The sequence below is a fragment of the Pygocentrus nattereri genome, chromosome 21 (assembly GCF_015220715.1).
Source record: "Pygocentrus nattereri isolate fPygNat1 chromosome 21, fPygNat1.pri, whole genome shotgun sequence".
Lineage (NCBI taxonomy): Eukaryota > Metazoa > Chordata > Actinopteri > Characiformes > Serrasalmidae > Pygocentrus > Pygocentrus nattereri.
Window position 1 is genome coordinate 17,963,691 of NC_051231.1, and position 20,897 is coordinate 17,984,587.

Here is a 20,897-nt window from a genome sequence, read left to right on the forward strand (position 1 = left end):
CTACCAAAGTTTAAAAATAATGTTGTTCTCTTCTTCCAAATCTGACTGAAAAACTGGCTGCAAGTCAAATGTTCTCATTTGTAATACTTCCATATTTGTAGTTGCTAAATTATAGTTTACAATTAGAGTAAAGCAGCCATTGTTGTTACAATAAAGTTGACTTTGACTTGTCAGCAGAATGATACAGGTATGTTGGAAAAGACAGCAATGTAAGAATACGGATAGAACACATTTCAGTCAGATTATGTGATCAGAAAAATGTGTTGTATAAATCCAGCATATTTATATGAGTTTAATGTTTATTAATAATTCAGTAGTATGAGCTTTCAGAAGTGATGCAGACTCATGTTTCATTAACAGGCTTTAACCCCATGTGGGAGGAAACCTTGGTGTTTACTCTGCTCATGCCTAAAATAGCACTAGTGCGCTTTATGGTTTGGGATCACGATCCAATTGGACGAGATTTCATCGGACAAAGAACAATAGCTTTCACAAGCATGATGCCAGGTACTTCACTGTTCCATTTTATCAGGATATTCCAGAAACATTCTTGTATTTACTGTAGTTTTGAAAATTTTGCAGTTTTGTTGAATATGGGATACATTGTAAAACAATGTTGGGTTTAAAGTACCAACTTATCTGTGCAGGCTATCGTCATGTCTATTTGGAAGGTATGGAAGAGGCCTCAATCTTTGTTCATGTTGCCATTAATGATATCACTGGAAAGGTAGGCAAATAGATTTTTTTCTTTTTATTTAGTACTTGAGATCAGTACCTGATAGAAGTACGAATTGCCCCATTAAGGTCCATGTGATGCTACTATCACAATACATAAGCCAGAACATGATTCTATTGTGATTTGTAAAGATTTATTATTCAAGTCCTGTGGTATGACATAATATATTGCAAATTATTACTTTTCATTACAAATTATTCCTCAAAAAGAACATTTAGCTATTTGATTTTACACTCAGTTAACCTCAATTACAGTCTTCACTGTATAGTCTACACTGTTTCACTGATCAAGTAGACAACACAACACTGAAAAAACTTTCCCCTACATTTACATGTCTTATTCATTTGTAATAGCAGGTGAATGTAGCATTAGGAGTCCTATGCAAGGATCATATTGTGGACTAGGAACATTGATTGTACATTGATTCTGGGGCCTCTGTTTATTGATACTTTTTTTTAACCATGGTATTGCAATACTATGTTACACTGATTTCACCCCTAATGCTTAATGTGTTAATAAGATGTATCTAACTTACATTTTCACAGAACAAATCGAGCAATGCTGTAAAACAGCTCATCCAGAAAAATTTAATGCAAACATCTGAGGATGGCACAAGGACATCGTTTGCTCCAAATTTTCTGAAAAAATCTGGAGCTGGAAAGAGCCAAGCAAAGTCCAAGGAAGTATCACAGGAATCTTACAGCCGAGAGGATTTCCTCAACAGACGTTACAGTGATGATGTTAATTCACAGGATAGTAGGACTGCTTCTCAAAGTCACTCTCTTCACAGGGGAGCTCAAAGCGAGCCTTTGAAAAGATCCCACAGGGTTTGTTTCCAGGAACCCGAGGAGAGGCTGGGGGTAACCCAGAGCCACTTGTCTTCTACTGACAGTTGTGGAGAATCAGAAAGACTCTCAAACTATGTCAATTTAGGGTTTAGTCCAAGAGAGAACCCAGAAGTTAATCCAACAGTTCAAAGAGGCAATAGCAAACTAAGGGTTGAGCTAAGCCAGAGTCACTTCCCTTCTATCAATAGTCGTGAAGAATCAGGAAGTACTGCAATCTATGTTAATTTGGGGTTCAATCCAAGGGAGAATCCAGAAGTGAATCCACCAGCCCAAACCAAACAAAACAAATTAATTGTTGGGGTAAGTCAGAACCCAACCTCTACAGGTAGTTGGGGAGCATTGGGAAGATCTTCAAATTACATCAATTTAGGATTTGATTCAAGGGAAAGCCCAGACCTGAGTACATCATCTCAAAAAGACCAAAGCAAATTTAAGCTTGAGGTAACCAGGAGACATTTTTCCACTAGTGATAGCTGTGGAGCATCAGAAAACGCCTCAAATTATGTCAACTTGGGATTTGATCCAAGGGAAAAGCCTGAGCTGAGTCCAAACCAAGCCAAACTAAGTCACCAGGAGGATGCTATTTCCAAAGCCAGTGACTTGCCCCCATTAGTCCGAAAAGAAGATGCTGATGCTGACCCAACACTCTCACTTGAACCTGAAATAAAAGTTCTTGCTCCCCAACGGCCTGACCGGCCTTCTCTGTCTAAACAATCCTCAGTGGTAGAAAAGGTCTTTAAAGATCCTGAGCCTGAATGTGAGAGGTACCAGCCAGCTCTGGACCAAGAAATAGATTCTTTCAGTAGACATAGGGCTTTCAAAAATGTAGGTCTACAGGGAGCACTTACGTCCTTCAAGCTTCAGCCAATATCAGACCACAAACCAGAAACTTGCACTGAAATTTGGACTCCAAAAAGCCAAAGTATAGGTGTAGGGCATCAGAAAGAATGCAAATCCTCCAAGTTTGATCCAGAAGAAAATAGATATACAAAGCACAAGGGTGAACAGCGGACTCTATCAAGCCCAAGGCTAACAACTGTCAAAAGTGGTTTTGGACTAAGGAGTTCTGTAAATATTCAAGCAAAACCAGCAAATGAGTCGCTGTCTATTCTGGCAACTCCTGCAATGAACAAACAGGTCCTGTACAACAGAGGCAGTCAATCCTCCACAGAATCACCATCTGCACAGATCACACAGTTGCACAGATCACACAGCATCCCAAGACGACGGCCTCTAACCCCCCCAAACACCCAACACAACTTTAAGACTGACGTCTGGAAATATTCTCTACCCCAAAACAACATAAGCCCTGTCCCACAGGAATCCTCTGCTCCTGATCTTCCTAATAATCATGGCCTTTCTGAGAGTGACTCCAGCAGCGAGGGCAGTTTGAACAGCTTGGACCTGAGCACTCTGCCATGCCGACTCCCTGTAAGCCAGCAGCAAAATGTGGGGACGCTGCAGAGGGAAATGAATGCTTTGTTTGAGCAAAAAATGACAGAGATCCGCTGTCACTCGCCATTATTTTTCAGCGGTGAGTCTTAAAATTTTGTTACACTCTGCATATTGATGTACAGTAGATATAAAATGTCTACACACCTTTATTGAAATTGCATTTTTTTGTGGTGTAAAACAGACATTTTTCCATCTTTAATTGGAATTTGAGAAATAATCAAACAGACAATTATTAGGAAACAAATGTAAAATTTTAAAAAATCACCTTTTTATTATGGAATGTCACTCAGTGGAACAAATGTAACTAACACTAACATTACCGTCTGTTCAAAATAAATGAAAAGAAACCTGGCCTTTCACATTTGGATATTTTTCTTTCTTTTGTCCATTGTACCAAATTCATGACTGAACTGTGACTTCTGTGTATAGTTGCACCCCTATTACAAACACGTACTACTGTAATCAATGTAACAAGTGCTTCAACAAAGTGTTAGTTGTGGGGTGTGCGCAGTTATGTAACTATCTATTTTTTTTTCTCCTAAATTTTGTTGGTTGCAAATATGATAATATTGCAAATAGATGGAAAAATGTCTGACATGACTTATTTTGATTTCACAGACTGGAATTTGTCTATTTGGTCTATAATGCATTTTGAAACAAGACTCGACAATTAAATGCTGGTTCATTACCACATTTAGAATGTTTCAAATATATACTATAAGCACACTGAAGTGAGTATAGAAATTAAAACAAAAAGGTATTATGTGGATGAACAATACCATGTAAACAAAAGTGTATAGATAGATAGATAGATAGATAGATAGATAGATAGATAGATAGATAGATAGATACATTGTGTATAAGAAAGTGTGTATATGTATGTGTTTCAGATCACTCAACTTTGTAGAAATACATACATGAAGCAAAGAAATGGATAAGAAATTCTGCAAAAACTGACTGCACCAAATGCCTGAGGACAAACTCTCATTAAGCATAACCTTTGGACAACAACATCTTGTTTACATTAAAATGTACCTGACCTGCTGCAGCTACTAATGTCATCCAAGGGACAGCTGCTTGCAATTATACATGTAATCAATCTGCTTTAGTGTTGAGACTCTGCTGAGTGGAAGCTGTAGTGCTGTAATAAGAGTACACGCAACCACAGTAGTTTCACATTTTTGGTTAATTTATGTTTATTAATTCATTAATAACAATGTGCCAGATCTTCTGCCTCTTTCTTGCTGTAAGAAGTGATGCTTTTTCTTCCCCATTTTTTTTTATATTATGTGATGCAAATGTGCAAGCATTTTCAGATGATTGAATGTATTGTTTCAGCTAAAGTATGCATGTATTAACAAAGGTTTTGTTTGAATTTTGTTCTTGATTACGTTGAAGACATTTGAGTAATCTTTTAACTGTATGTAGCCACTTTTGATAAAAATCTAAACTTGTTTAAAATGATATGTATATACATTCTATTGCTGACATGCATTATATATGTCCTTACAAAAATGTCTAAAGATAGCTTAGCACAAGATTAGAGAAAAAAGATATTACGTAATTTTAGTCAGTCTTAAATACAACCCCACCTCTCACAGATTCTGATTAGCATCCCTTCACACACTGTAATTTGCTTAAGAAAAGCATAAAAAGTGAATATGCTATACAAATTAAACTATATAGTGTTAACATCATTCCATGTCAGAAAGTTAAAGGGACACTCTGGCCAAAATGATACATCTATCCATCCCTACATCTGTTGTAAACATGTTTTCCTGCATCCTGTAGCAGTGATGCAGTAGTCTCTACAGACAAAAAAAAAATTCTGATTTCCAAAACAGCCTTGGATGGATTGTTGAAGGTAGGCATTTTGAATTTCGTTTTCTGCAAGTGCAAAAGGAAAGCAGATAGCTAATGTTACTGCTATACTGCCATATAACTGTAAAACCTTCAAAACATCATTACAGAGGGGAGAATGGACAAAAGACGATTCCTAATCAAAAGACTAAAAAGACTTTCAAATTTGAAAAAATTGTCAAATTTGTGCTGAATAAACATAGAATCAAAGATTTCTTTTGGTTTTGTTCAACAGCTGAAGAAAGAGGTATCTGTGGACCAGTGGCTAGGCTAGCAGTCAGGTTTCGTTGAGTAGAGAACATAGATGAATGAAAACAGGAAAACAATGTATAATCATGAAAACCAATGACGTTTAGGAATATAATGCTGCACTACATAATACTGCATAACACACACACACTTCATTTTTAGGCCGGAATGCCCCTTTAAGCTTTTACAAGTATAAAATATTCATTTTCTATTGTTTATTAAGGTTTGAACATTTAACTACACATGTAATGGTGTACATGTTTTTCCCAGTAGAAGCAATTGGAGAGATGCTAGGGATCTAGCTGTAATTACTGAAGTTGATAACAAATAACCTTCAAGCTTTGCTTTTGTCTGAGGTTTCCTGGTCTCTTTTTGTGTTGCTGGTTCTCAATCGCTGACTCAGCTCCTGGGTCAGAACAGAGCAGCAGGATTTCTGTATGGAGCAAAAAGGCAAGGGAATCTGTATTAGAGATCACAATCTTTAAAGGACTACATCTTACTTTAACTTTAAAGGGTGGAACATGGAACATGATATAGTATATAAAAGCTGCAAATGTTGATGTTATCCTCCTTATTGGTATGCAACAATTTAGAATAGCCATTCACCTCAAAGTTATAAGGAGTGTTTCACTGCTTTTTTAAATGAGGCAATATAGGGGAAGCTAATCAGAACAAAAATCACTTACATATATCAGTCTTAAAGACACAGCAACAAAAGTCAATCAATCAATCAACCTTTATTTTGACTCAGAAGATCATTGAGGGCAATCCTCATTTTCAATGTAGCCGAGCATTTACAAAAACAGGGATTGACATGACAAAGAAAATAATAACTACATTTAATCATTTTAAATTAAAAGAAATTTTAAAAAGTAAAACAGGTACAGGCTGTCTGAAGGTGGTTAGATATTAAAAGTTTAAAATGACTGAGTGACACCAGTGAGCTGAGTTTTAGTGTTTCCTGTAGTGAATTCCAGCTCACTGGTGCACTGTAACTAAAAGCAGATTTTCCCAGTTCAGTAAAAACTCTTGGTACCTGGCAGCTGATCCAATTACTAGAGCGAGTCTGATAATTACTGTTATTTGTATTCATCAATGAAGTGATGTATTCTGGCAAATGACTGGAGAGTGTCTTATAAATAAAAATGTGTTTCCCTTCGTAGAAACCCACAAAAAAAAATTTTTAGAGAGCCTAGTTTCAATCACAATCTGTTAAACCTGCTCTAGTTAATTAGCTTATTCAGAAGTTTTTGACTGGTTGGATCAGATGGGGCAGCAGCATGTCAGATGCAGGTTGAAATTAAACTCTACAGGAAAATAGATCTCCAGGGTTGGTGCCCACTGCACTAACACATGTGGCCCATCTCATGAGGACCTTGTTAATTATATAATAAAAGAGGGAAAGCCAAAAAATCTGAACAGTGTGGAGTCCCTAAAACTGTGTTTGGAAAACCTTGGTTTGAGTGGTGTATAACCCTATGGGACAAAGTGCTGTGGAGATTAGCATTTACCCTCATCTAATGCTCTGAATTCAGTTCATGAAGGCCTTGCTAATTTGGTGATGGGCTGAATCATATGTGTTTAATGAGCCAGTGTGCTGAAGTCTGTAGTGTTTTGGCCTGCAAGGACTGGAACCTAACATGTGTTCTAGTGTAATGGTGCTACCAAAAAAAAAGGAGTTGCTGTTACTTGGAGTGATTTAAAATGTGGTTCACTTTACATATCTGTGTTATAGTTGATAAAAAGGAAATATGCACCGTTGCTGTGGTGATGTGCCCAACAGTAAGCACAATCATGGAAACAAGGGTAATGTAACCATGGAAACATGTGGCTCACTGATCCATTTAGTCAGTGGTGTAGTTCTACTTCAGGTGGATTTTATCAATCAGCCCTAGTTCTATTTCTGTTATCGAGATTATAACAGCTGGGCATTGAAGTGAACCTGTACTGTTTGAGAGATTTCCACCACAATTTCTAAATCACAAAAAACAGGGGGTACAAAAACGGAATTTTAAAAAGAGAAAATTTAAGCCTATGTTTATAATGATAAAAGTACTACTTTGGATGAGCAGGGAAACATTATAAACAAAATGTCTAGACTCTTTGACTTATTACTACTATATCCAATGTCCTGGATGACTGGAATACTTTAGAGATAGTTTGGAACTGCTTGCCTTTTGCTCCTGGGCACTGCTGCGGGATTTGGAAGTGAGCTCCAGCAGAGCCAGCAGCACTCCGATTCCTAGGCCCACAGCCAGCACTAGGAAAATTCCCTTCATGCCATGGGCCTTTAATGATGATGCTTTAGCACTATGAGCCATGCAGCTGCTGGCCCACCATTTACTGCGCAAATAGGCCAGCTCGCCAGCCTCGCTCAGCTGCAGGATGGCCACACTCAGGTTCTTCAACAAGGGGGAACCTGCAGGCATTCACAAACACCTTCTCTGACAACACATCAAACAAAAGCCATCTAAGCCATCTATATGCCACTCATTTAAAATGGACAACATTTTTTCCCTTACCCTGAACAGGGTTGTTCATCAAAGACATTTGTGTCTGAAGTTCACAAGGTTAATATAGCAAAGGAAAAGTGAAAGCTTCTATCTCACCTATTAGCATCATGTAAACTGCATGGCTAATTCATCAAATACTTGCCTCAAACCATATTGAATTGTTAGGTAATCTCAAATAGTCTTGCTAATATAGTTCCTGACATGGTATGACATATTGCAGTTTATAAAAATGGAAAAATGTGTCATTTTGAAGTCTCTTTTTGGTCTGTGTTTTGTCCATTTTTATACATGCACAATGCGAATTTTAGGGTATAAGCTTCCATTACTAGTTAGCCACAATAGGCTCACAGCTCCAGTGCAAAACTGAATAACTAAAAAAAAATTCCAACTATTTTGGTAATGCAGGAATTTTACACTCACCAAGCACTTCATTAGATACACTGTAATAATTCTGGTTAGGGCCTCCTTTTGCTCTCAAAACAGACTCAATTATTTGTGTCATGGATTCCATGTTGGAAATATTCCTTTGAGATTCTGATGGATGTTGACGTGACTGCATCCATTTCTGTAGATTTTTATGTCTACTTTCATGCTGCAAATTTTCATTCTAACACATCTCAAAGGTGTTCTGTTGGACTCTTTGAACTCATTGACATTTTCAAGAAATCACTTTGATATTACTTTTGCTTCATGACACTGCATTATCAAGCTGGAAGAAGCCATTAGAAAAAGGGAAAATTGTGGCAATGAAGGGCTGCACATGGTCAGCAACAATACTCAAACAGACTGTGGGATTCAAGCAAAGACTGATCGGTATTAGCAGGCCCAAAATGTGCCAAGAAAACATTACCTACACCTTTACACCGCCCTCACAAGCCTGGATCGTTGACACAAGATAGGTTGGGTCCATGGATTCATGCTGTTGGTACCAAATTCTGACCCTACGATCTGTGTGCTTCAGAATAAATTGAGATTCATTAGACCAGGCTATGTTTTTCCGGTCTTCAACTGTCCAGTTCTGGGGAGCGTGTACCCACTGCAGCCTCAGATTTTTGTCCTTGGTTGTCAAAAGTGGAACCTAGTGTTGTCTTTTGCTGTTGTAGTCTTTCTACCTCAAGGTTCAATGTATTGTGCATTCTGATGTTTTTCTGCTCAACACAATTGTAGAGAGGGTAGAGAGTGAGTTATTGTAGCCTTTCTGTCAGCTAGTACCAGTCTAGCAAATCTCCATTGATCTCCCGCATCAGCAAGGAATTTCTATTCGCACAACTCTTGCTCACTTGATGTTTTTTCCTTATTGCACCAATTAGATTTAACTCCAGAGACTCTTGTGTGTGAAAATTGCAGGAGATCACCAGATATAAATACTGATACACCAATCACACGTTTTCCCTTTTCCATTTCAGGTAATGTTCACATCAACTATTCTGTATCTGCATGATTTTACACGTTGCACTGCTGCCACATATTTGGCTTATTAGATAATTGCGTAAACAAGTAGGTGTACAGGTATTCCTAATAAAGTGCTCAGTGAGTGTATATCTTGAATTGTTTTATGTAAGTATGTATCAAAGAAATGTTGAAATGTGACCTTTACTGATATTTTCATAGATATTGTGTACGCTGCTTGTTCTAAACCAAATTCAATCTAAGAATCTGTTGTACAGTGTCGATGAAAATCTCTGTTGACTTACCCAGAGGGGTTACAATGCTGTAGCCTCTCATACCAATCACCTCATGGGCTCGAACCAGCTCACAGTAGCGCGCCACAGCGAGGTCCAGGGACACAGACTCCCCAATAAAGGCAAAGTTTCCCTCCCTCGCCCTCTGAACACCCTCATCCATTGATGACACCAAACTCTTCCTTCTCTCCATGTGCTCATAGATGCGGCGGTAAGAAGGATTGTTCGAATTCTGCTCTCAAAAAAGTCCAACAACAAAACAGGCTGAAACACCTCTAAAATGTAAGTGAATAAGGCACTACTGGAGCTGATTCATTTTACCAAAAGATGTTGTGTAATGTAATGTGTTAGATTTAATTGGCTGATGGTTTGGAATAAAGTATTAGAATTTCCACAAATTCCCAAGGCCTGGATTGAAATGTCATAGCCTGAATGTTCACATTAGTGTTACATCACATGTAACACCACATGTCTGTACCTACTAGCAAGTTTTGTTATTTGGATTTGAACAAGACTTCTGTCATTGAGGCAGCTCCAGGTTTGGCCAGTCACAGAGGACCAGCCACTTCTCAATTATTGCTGTTGGACTTTTAAAACAAACTGGAAACTGCAGATTCATTCTGCATTAAAATAACATATCTCATCACTAATCACTTATAGTATATTATCATACATCACTTATAGTAGTATTATAGTAAGTCCTTAGGTGTAACTAATCCAGCTCTAATATGAGTTAAGGCTCAGTGAGAGGTTCATAAATGGAGCATGTTCATGTGAGTTTTGATCCAACAGAGAGTAAACAAACCTTAAAGAAAGCGAGTGTAGAGGAGCCTGTCAGGGTTCCATATTCAATAAAATCCTGATTGGCCAGGTCCTCAAAGCCCTTTATCATGAGGTGGGAGGAGTCTGAGCTTTGGTTAGAGCTCAGGCTGGAAAAGTAGCAGGCCAGCAGCACCACGGCAAAGAGCCACCAGGTACAGCTGACCACGCGACCTGACGGAGATTTGGGGTGGGGGCCTGCACCTGCAGTGATGACGTGATGACATGAACAAAAAATAAATAGTTGAAAAAAAACATGTACTTCAGGTTGTACTTCAATAATTGAACACAGTCTTAACTCTTATCTTATAGTCTTTAAATTTAATAAACATATATGACACCAATTATCAATGTAAGTTCTATCTTTGTTTGATTGAACGATTAACTCTTGTGTTAAAGGAGCTTTTTCCATATTTTCTATAAATACCTAGGAACAGTGTAATTAGTGGTTGTAACTGTCTACCCCTGCATGTTTTGTGACCTCTTGGCATTAACCCTGCTTGTTAGCTGTATTAGCCCTGTAGCTTCAGTGCTAAACCAAGGAAGGAAATTTCAAACACCAAACATGTTGACAGATGAACTGCATTTGATGTAAAGAGGAAACTGTGTAAATCAGTTCTTTTGATAAAACATTGCAGTATGGTGATGTTTTTATTTCAGTGTTGCAGCGCCATGTCAATACCACGCACATGCGTTTTTGGCACATACTTCAAAATAAGATAATATAAAAGTCTTGGTTAACCATATGTCATAGTCTTGGGCACCTAAGCAACTTGTCTAACACCACTAATCTCAGCAGTAAGTGTTTTTCTGCCACTTAGAAGAACACAGGTTTGGCTCCAGATTTCTCCTCAACAACTCTCAATTGTAAAAATCCTCCACCAGTGCACCTGATTTAATTTAACAAAGGACTAATTAGCAAACTAGATACTGGATGATAAACTAAAAATACTAGGCTGACACAAGAGGTTTACACTGACATGCAAAAAATCATTATGTATTGCATTAATATTCTTTGTATTTTTTTCTACACAACATGTAGTATAAATAATTAAGAGGATTTGAGAGGTGTGAACCAACTATCTGTCTTTCTCTCTGAAAACCAGCTACAGGACCCAACCAATCCGGGTTCAAACCAGCCCAATCTACTGAAACTGCACTCATCTCAGTTTCAGAGAAACTCCATGCAGCAAGGTCAGCTGGACTGTCATCAGTTCTGATTCTTCTCGACCTCTCTGCAGCCTTTGACACTGTCAATCACAAGATTCTTCTGTCTATCCTTTCTGGCCTTGGCATTTCAGGAACAGCATGGAAGTGGTTTGAGTCCTACCTAGAGGGGCGCTCCTACCAGGTAACATGGAGGGGCTCAACATCCACTCCATGCAACCTCTCCACTGGTGTTCCTCAAGGTTCAGTTCTGGGTCCTCTCCTATTTTCTCTCTATACCCGCTCACTCGGACATGTTATTTCTTCTCATGGCTTTTCATATCACTGCTATGCTGATGACACACAACTCATCCCTTCTTTTCCTCCTAATGACACACAGGTCTCGACTCGGATCGCAGCATGTCTGCCAGACGTTGCATCGTGGATGACAACCCACCACCTCAAGCTGAACCCAAGCAAGACGGAGATGCTTTACATCCCGGGATCTTCTGGTATTCGGTGTGATCTCTCAATTCCCTTTGAGAACACCCTGATTACTCCATCTACAGAAGCTCGTAGTCTTGGGGTAGTTGTAGATAACCAACTCTCTTTCACGGCTCATGTTGCTAACCTGACTCGGTCATGCAGATTTCTCCTTTACAACATCCAGAGAATTCGACCTTTTCTCTCTAGAGAGGCCACACAGGTACTCGTTCAGTCTTTAGTCATTTCTAGACTAGATTACTGTAACTCCCTTCTGGCTGGTCTTCCAATGCGTACCATCAGGCCCCTGCAACTGATCCAGAATGCTGCAGCTCGACTTGTCTTCAACCTTCCTAAATTCAGCCATGTCACTCCACTGCTGCGTTCCCTTCATTGGCTTCCTGTAGCAGCTCACATCAGATATAAAACCCTGATGTTGGCCTACAAAGCCAAAAATGGTCCAGCTCCTTCCTACTTGAGATCAACGGTGAACGCTAGATCCGTACCCAGAGACCTTCGTGCTTCAAGTACGGCTCGACTTGACCCACCATCTTGCAGATCACAAGGAAAACATGCCTCCAGACTGTTCTCTGTCCTGGCACCAAGGTGGTGGAATGAACTTCCCCTAAGTGTCCGAACAGCAGAATCACTTGCTGTCTTTAAACGACGTCTGAAGACCCATCTCTTTACACTACACTTATCTAATCACTAACACTGTCTATTAAAGATCTTCACCTCTTTTATTGTTCACTATATTTTATTACAAACTTTTTTTCAGCAGGTTTAGTGTTGTGTAGACTCTGTGTTGAGTTGTAGGTATTTTTCTACTTGTTGTATTTGTTTTAGGTCTCAATGCATAGATAACTTCAGGTAGCAATTTAGAGCAAAGCTCTTTAAAATTATGTCGACCTTTATTAACATGAGATATTCTGAAGTAATGACAAGCACTTTTGTAAGTGTAAATGTGTGAGGTAAATTGCTGTTGCTGACCTTGCAGGCTGAGAGCGCCAGCAGTGTACCACAAGCTGTGAAGGAGTGTGAAGTTGTTGTGCTCATTCTCAGGCTGACTCCATTCACTAGGGCTCAGTCTGAACACACAGAAAACAGGCAATCAGAAGTCTGGACCAGTGGGTTTCAACTCTTGTCCTGTGGATCCACACTCTGCAGTTTCAGGTATTCTCTGCCCAGGTTAAATTATATTTTGTTGATTTTCTAAGTGAATAGAACATATCCTCTACAGAGAAAACATTTCTGCACTTTGTAATGCACACTTACTGTTTACATGTTTACACACACACACACACACACACACACACACACACACACACACACACACACACACACACACACACACACCTATCTTCTACACTCCCTTCTCCTTCTGGGTCGTGGGGGGTGCTGGAGCCTATCCCAGTTGTCATTGGATGGAAGGCAAGATACACCATGAACAGGTTGCTGGTCCATCACAGGGCAGACAGACAGACATATGTATTCAGTCACACCTACGTTTACTATGTCCAGTTGGCCTGACTGCATGTCTTTGGACTGCGGGAGGAAACCGGAGTACCCAGAGGAAACCCATACAGACACAGGGAGAACGTGCAAACTCCACACAGAAAGGACCCTGTTCGCTCGGCCAGGTAATCGAACCAAGGCCCTTCTTGCTGTGAGGCGACAGCGCTACTGTTTACATGTTTGCATAACATGCATATTTTATGTTTTATTTTATCCTATTGTGTCAAATGTAGCAAAGAAATAGAAAGTGTATGCTATATTTTGCAGGAAAAATCTGTTTTTAGTAGAGAATGTGTTCATTTTACTTAGAAAATCAACATGTAATTTCTCAAGGGGTGTTCAAACTTCTGCATACAACTGTATAAATGTAAAGTTTTTCCAATTAAAAAAAGACATTTTCCTACACTTTGATATTTTGTTTGTTGGTTTGCAATAACATTTTAAAGATTAGGCAGGTTTATTTTAGAGGAAAATAATATTAAACACATATAAACATCTGTAACATTATTTGTGACAGTGTTAACACTGGTGGTGACATCACTCATCAACATTCAAACCTTTCTACAAAACCATTTTAGAGATTCTCACCTTTAGCTTTCTATTTGTTTCATCCAAAAAATTAAACACCATGATCCTCCTTAAACAGACTGCTCGTGTTTTGTGCAAGACAGATATATGTAAATGACCTGTTTTCTCCTTTTTATTGTATATCATTGAAAAAGCAGTTCTGACTGAAACACTTTATAACTTCATTTGAGTGGGTGGGGCTCAACTGCTGCAGGTTGAATAAGTGGCTGTAAGTAAATGTGTTGGTTATTGTGACATCACAAAATCCTAAATGGGCTATTTTTTTCTGCTTAGTTTAGCTTTGACTGGGGAACGAATGACTCTTTAACAGGACATGAAATTCAAACACTGCTCCACAAAGTTTTGGATAGACAGTGTATTTTTGTTGGAATGGTTGGAAGGGTTTATTTCTTGGTATGAACAGACAGGTGTCCTCACCTTGCTATGATGCAGATGCAGACTGCAGTCAGGATGTAAGCAATGAGGATACCAAACCATGTCTCTCCAGAGAATGGGCTGAGGAAGTCAAAAAAGCCAGAATCCTGTGAGACGATATCTCGCCGCAAGAGGATACTGATGCCTGTCTGCATGTACGGTTTGGTCATTCCCACAGCCTTTTCTCTGGCTGCAGTCAGGGTGAGAGGAGCTACAGCAATGTCAGCTTCCTAGAAACCACAGAAAAAAAATCATTGAAATGACTGCACTCTTATCATCACTTTAATCCCATAAACAAAAGCACAAATTTCTCATCAAAAGTTTGGGGACACCTTGCCGCCTTTAGAATCCTTTGCGCCTAATCTCACTCACCCCTCTCACCACCTCTCCGATCATCCCATTCCAGCTTCCACTGTCATCCATCCTGCCATAGGCACCATCCTTCACCAGATGAACTTTATACTTGAAGCCCAGTTTCTTTGCTAACTCAGACAGCAGGTCCATGCAATAGCCTTCTAACTGGGAGCCCTTCGCCATGGTGTATGGATCTTGCTAAATTTTGAAACATGATCATTAATGGGGAGACAATCATTATATCAGTTAATTTGCTGAAGTGTGTAAATGAAGAAGTGTCCACAAAGCAGTTGATTGTGACTGCTTGCAACTGCTCACCTTTATGGTGGTTACTATGAGCTCTGACTTTGCTGGAGAAAATGGACAAACAAATAGAAAACAGACAGATAGACATAACAGAGAAAACCCGTATTAACATTGGTGTAATAATAATTATGTGATTTTCTTGAAATACGTTCTTGCCTCCAGGGTCAGTGTGGTGAAAGCATCTGTGTAGTGGTTTTATAATGATTTTATTGTTCATTTTTGGTAATCATTTCATCATTGATAATTATTTTTGTTGTTTTTCGTCACACTGAACAAATGATGTGCACTTTTGAGAGAAACACTAATAATGATTAAGCAGCATTCTTGTGCTTAATCATTTTGCCAAATTGTCACCCCTTTGTCACAGCAAAAAGAAAGCACAGAACAGAAGAAGAAGAAGAAAAAACACAGATAAGGCTATGTTCCAACTGACTTTCTTTATTATGTTCACACTAATGTTGTCTAACAGCTAACTGGTTTTGTAGTTAGTGTTAGGCTAGTTGTTTTTGGACTTAGTAATATTAGATTTAGTAACTAAACATTTAATATTATATTTTTAACGTTGTTATACATTGTGATTGTACATGTAATTGTATATGAAACTTTTGTGCACTTTCACAGTTAACAAATGTTACAAACTACAGCTTGCTAGCTATTTATCAGCTGTTTGCAGGCTTTTTAACATGACGTCAGGCAGTTAGCTTGATCGTTTATCTACACTTTTAAGAGCATTTGAGACATTTTAAGGCAGAGAGGTATGGTCATCTACAAAGTTGAGCTCTAAGCATGGCTTAACACACTGACCAAATTAAATGAGGTGGTCAGGTTTTTTAGATTAGGGCACACCTGTTCTAAATATAACAGTCAAATTAGCCTTATTGTTATATTAGCTTGGAGTCTTTGGCTCAGCTAGCTAGCTATGTTGTTTTATATGAGGTGGTGGTGCATTTCATGCTGGCCATAGTTTGTGTCAATGTGTGCCAAGTTCTTAGTTTTATATTTAGTTAGTTAGCTAGCATTGTCACATTTGCATTATATTTTCATGTTAGGACAGATTTTGCTACATTTTCAATTCTTTGTTTAGAGGTCTACAGAACTCTGTGGTAAATTTATGACAAAGTTGATTGATTGATTAAAAAAACTTTACAATTTTTTTTTTTTAATATAAATAAACTCAAATCTGTCATAAAAGTTCTCAATCTAAAGAGAAGTTTTATTTTGTTGTGACTTCAGAGTGAAAGACGAGCACTCTCAGCCAAAATCTTGGGGATTTCTCTATTGATCTGCCAGTTTAGCTCGGCTGCTATTTCTGGCCCTGTCCCATCACTTCCTGCTCTGCAATCACAAATAGCTCTCTGGCCCAAAATAGGCTCAGCCAGCACAGGGTCTTTTTGTGCCTCAGCCATATAAAGTCCCTTCATCTTAAAGTCACTTAGAGATAGTGAGGGGTGAAAAGAGGGATGAGCTGATGCCCTTTTAGACTGTGTGGGTTTCCGGAGCCAACGGCTTTTGGTGACTTCCTGTAGCCTCTGCGACATATTAAATTGATCCAAAACAGGGATCCCCGGCTGGACTGTGACTAATTCTGTTGCTGTTGATACTGAACGGATCATAAAAGAGGGATGGTGAGGGCAGTCAAAGACCATCAAAAGCCCAGAATTTGGCTTGTCTGAGAGATCCTGACACGCATCAGCTCCTCCTATTGAAAAATATGATAGACAGCAGTGCGGTCACTGCTTGGCCAGCCTTTAAAACACTGGCCCTCTTGTTCACAGCCTTTTGAATTGATTTATAACCATTTGTTTTTAGTGAAAGTGGCAGCTGGCTGGCTTCCTCTCTGTCAGAAGTGTGCCAAGCAGGATGCAGTCTCCAGCTTTGAAGCTCTGCCCAGCTGACAGTTTCAGCTATTTATTATATGACAAGCCTGTGAAACTTCAGCATCTCCAGCAGGGATGACAAGATGGACTGGCAGAGAGACGCTCGTAACCACCGTTACTGAAATTACCCAGATACGCCTAAAGATGGACTACAAATATATACACTCAATTCAAAAGTATTTGAACAGTGACACAATTTTTGTAATTTTGCCTCTGTGTACCACCACTACCACTCATTTCCTTTGAAATGAAGCAATCAAGATGTGATTGAAGTGTAGACTTTTAGTGTTAATTCAAGGTATTTAACTGTTTCGGAATTATAGCCATTTTTTCTTAGTCCCCCTATGGGCTCAAAGGTATTTGGACAGACTAGCTTAATTATAAAAAAGGCCTATTTTTAATACTTCATTGCCTGAATCTGGAACCCATGGACATCACCAAATCCTCCACTGAATGCCTTGCCAGGCCTTTATTGTAGTACCACCTTTAGTAGCTACTTTGTTGGGGGGGTCTTTTTGCCTTCGGTTTTGTCTTCAGTAAATGAAAAGCATACTCAATTGGGTTGACGTCAGGTGACTGACTCAGTTATTTAAGAACATTAAATTTCTTTGCCTTAAGAAACTTTTGGGTTGCTTTCATGATGTTTTGGCTCATTATACATCTGTACTGTGAAGTACTATCCTCTCAATTTTTCTCATGAACAGCAACAACAGGCATATTTAACTTTTAGAATCAAGTCCAGACCTTTGACCTCCTTAATTTGTCATGAAATAACGTGAAACCTCTTATCAGTCAACTGTCCAATTACCTTTGAGCTTGTGAAAATAGAGGGGCTATGTAAAAATGGCTGTAATTCCTAAACAGTTAATGCTGTATTTTATTTTACAGAAAATTACTACGATTCATACTACTACTACTACTACTACTACTACTACTACTACTACTACTACTTCTACTACTACTTCTACTACTACGACTCTTACTACTACTACTTCTACTTCTACTACTACTACTTCTACTTCTACTACTACTACTACTTCTACTTCTATGACTCTTACTACTATTACTTCTACTTATACTACTACTACTTCTATGACTCTATTACTACTACTACTTCTATGACTCATACTACTAATACTAATACTACTTCTACTACTACTACTAACTACTACTATAACTACTACTAATACTTCTACTACTACTACTACAACAATAACTACTACTACTACAACTACTACTGCAATTAATATTTCTACTACTACTTCTACTGCTGCTACTACTACTACTACTACTACTATTACTACTACTACTACTACTAATAATAATAAATATAATAACAATAATAATAAAATAATTATAAAAATTCATAACACCTTCTCCAAAAACTCAAAGCTTCAAGTTTTATATAGGCTTTTATATAAGCTTATAGTACTAATTGTAATAATATTGCTATTAAAAATAGCTCCTTCTTACAACAACTCAAGGCTAGGACTTATTAAGCACTAAAAAACCTTTGATCTTAATTTGTCATGAAATAACGTGAAACTGCTTATCAGTCAACTGTCCAATTACTTTTGAGCTTGTGAAAATAGAGGGACAATGTAAAAATGGCTGTAATTCCTAAACAGTTAATGCTGTATTTTTTGTTTTTCAGAAAATGACTACAACTCATACTACTACTACTACTACTACTACTACTACTACTACTACTACAACTACTACAACTTCTATAACTCTTACTACTACTACTTCTACTACTACTACTACTACTTCTACAACTACTACTACTACAACTACTACTACTTCTACAACCCTTACTACTACTACTTCTACTACTACTACTACTACTACTACTACTAGGACTTTTACTACTACTTCTACTACTACAACTACTATTACTTGTACTACTACTTCTACTACTACAGCAACTACTACTACTTGTACTACTACTTCTACTTCTACTACTACAACTACTACTACTTCTATGACTCTTACTACTACTACTTCTACTACTACGACAACTACAACTACTACTACTACTACAACAACTACTTCTACTTCTACTACTACTGCAACTACTTCTACTAATAATACTATTAATCAATATAATAACAATAATAATAAAATAATTATAAAAATGCATTTCATATCACCTTCTCCAAAACTCAAAGCTTCAAGTTTTATGTAGGCTTCTTTAGTAAGGATGTGTAGTAATAGTACTAATTGTAATAATATTGCTATTAAAATTAATTATTTTAACATTTTTAAAAATAGCTCCTTCTTCCAACAACTCAAGGCTAGGACTAGGAAGCACTACAAATGCCTTTCTTTGTGCAAACTACTGACAAAAGAAATCACATTTTTAGATATTAAGAGTCCTGCACTATTGGAAAAATTACCTAGAGCTGTACTGCATGAAAAAATAAAGCATAATAATGAACATGATTATAACACCTACAGAACATATTAATTCAGGTAAATTTGTTACCTGCAGTACAGGAGTGTGTCAGCAGCAGGACTGTGGTGGACACAGTGAAGGCTAGCAGTGTCCACATGTTGTTAAAAATGACCTAAAGAGAAAAAAAAGATTATACATGATTAATTTATTAAGTATTGTAATTCATAGATATAATAATAATAATAATAATAATAATAATAATAATAATAATAATAATAATAATAATAATAATAATTAGGTTTTGAGATCTGACAGTGCTTGAAAAACATCATAAGATACAGAAAGGTCAAACACAAGCAAATGCAGGCTGAACAGAAAGGTAGCAACAGAAAATCTCACAGCCCCTCACACACTTACCATAGTGACTGGAGGGTTACTCCACACTGGGTGAGTCTCAAAATGGGAAGACTCGGAGTGAGCTGGACACCACCATAAAGAATAAGAGATTAAGAGGCCTTTCAAAAGCCAATGAGTTTAGAGGGGTGGAGTAAATCAAATACAATGAGAATGGAGCAGAGGAAAATTCTAGATCCCAGACAAGCCCTTGGAATTCTGAAACTTTGTAAAAGGACTTTATACAAAATGGTCAGTTCAGGCAGTTCTGAAGCGCTAGTGGATCTGAGCCACTATTGAGATATTACACCTAAATGCAAAGCTACATTAGCTTATCAGATAAATATTTTGCTAAAAGGTTTACTTATAGCCTATCTACTCAATAACTTAGGCCTAAAGCAATTTTAAAAAGTAAATGCTGTCTTAAATTTTTAAGTGAATTACACTTCTGTACTACACTGACATTGAATTATTAAGGTATAATTAAAATTTTTAAGACACCACAGTTTCTAACTTTTTTGGTTTGCATTTTTTAAGGGAAGCCTTGCTGGAACATAATACAGTCAGCTACATAATTATTGCTACCCCTGGTTAAGATTGATAAAACAAGTTTTGAAATGTCTTCTAACCTTTCATTGTCACCTAAGCATTTAGTTCTTTGTGCAACCTCTCTTTGCCAAAATAACAGCAAGTCTTCTCCTATAATGCTTAATGAGTTTGGAGAACAAAGAATCTAAGACCCCTCCTCACTAAAGAATCCCTTCAGATCCACCAGGATCCTAGGTCCTCTCATTTGGACTCTCGTGTTCAGCTCACTCAACAGGTTTTAGGGGTCTAGGGGCCGGATTCATGAAAGTGTCTTAAGAAAGAAAATATTCTTAAATGTGTGTGTGTTTTTGTTTTCTTGACTTCATTCTTAAGCAAGAAGTTATGAAAAATATTTTTTTTTCCAAAAACCTCTTAAGATTTCCCTTTTTTGTATGAACTATTTTCTTTAAAATAATACTATGAATAAGTTTTCTTAACCTTATCACTTTATCACATTTATATACGGACGCTGTCACTGCTACTCCTGCCATACTCAACTCTCGCTGTCTGCCGTCACCCCACAACTATTGTATTTTTTCAAGGAGGATTTTTTTCCAGTTAGCTGTTTCTTCCACCATCACCTCTAGTTCTTCTTTGATAAATTTTTCAAATATTTGGTTTGATGTTGTTCCCCTCTTTTTAAATGAAACCCCTCCTCTGAGTGGATTAAATT

General features: G+C 37.8%; 2 protein-coding genes across 2 annotated transcripts; one reads left to right on the forward strand and one right to left on the reverse strand.

Moving 5' to 3' along the window:
* The first annotated feature begins 673 nt into the window (after nucleotides 1-673).
* Nucleotides 674-4,011, forward strand: LOC119261947. The gene is made up of 3 exons (XM_037532508.1): nucleotides 674-727; nucleotides 1,282-3,118; nucleotides 3,930-4,011. Exons 1-3 carry the CDS (start codon nucleotides 674-676, stop codon nucleotides 3,944-3,946), a joined length of 1,908 nt encoding a protein of 635 aa, XP_037388405.1. The 3' UTR covers nucleotides 3,947-4,011.
* si:dkey-183j2.10 (probable glutamate receptor) lies at nucleotides 3,468-19,803 on the reverse strand. Its single transcript, XM_017725163.2, has 10 exons — nucleotides 19,661-19,803; nucleotides 19,334-19,415; nucleotides 14,981-15,012; nucleotides 14,681-14,860; nucleotides 14,312-14,538; nucleotides 12,782-12,879; nucleotides 10,149-10,366; nucleotides 9,356-9,575; nucleotides 7,323-7,567; nucleotides 3,468-5,581 (listed from the first exon to the last, which is right to left on the reverse strand). Exons 1-10 carry the CDS (start codon nucleotides 19,661-19,663, stop codon nucleotides 5,483-5,485), a joined length of 1,404 nt encoding a protein of 467 aa, XP_017580652.1. The 5' UTR covers nucleotides 19,664-19,803; the 3' UTR covers nucleotides 3,468-5,482.
* Between the last annotated feature and the right edge of the window lie 1,094 nt (nucleotides 19,804-20,897).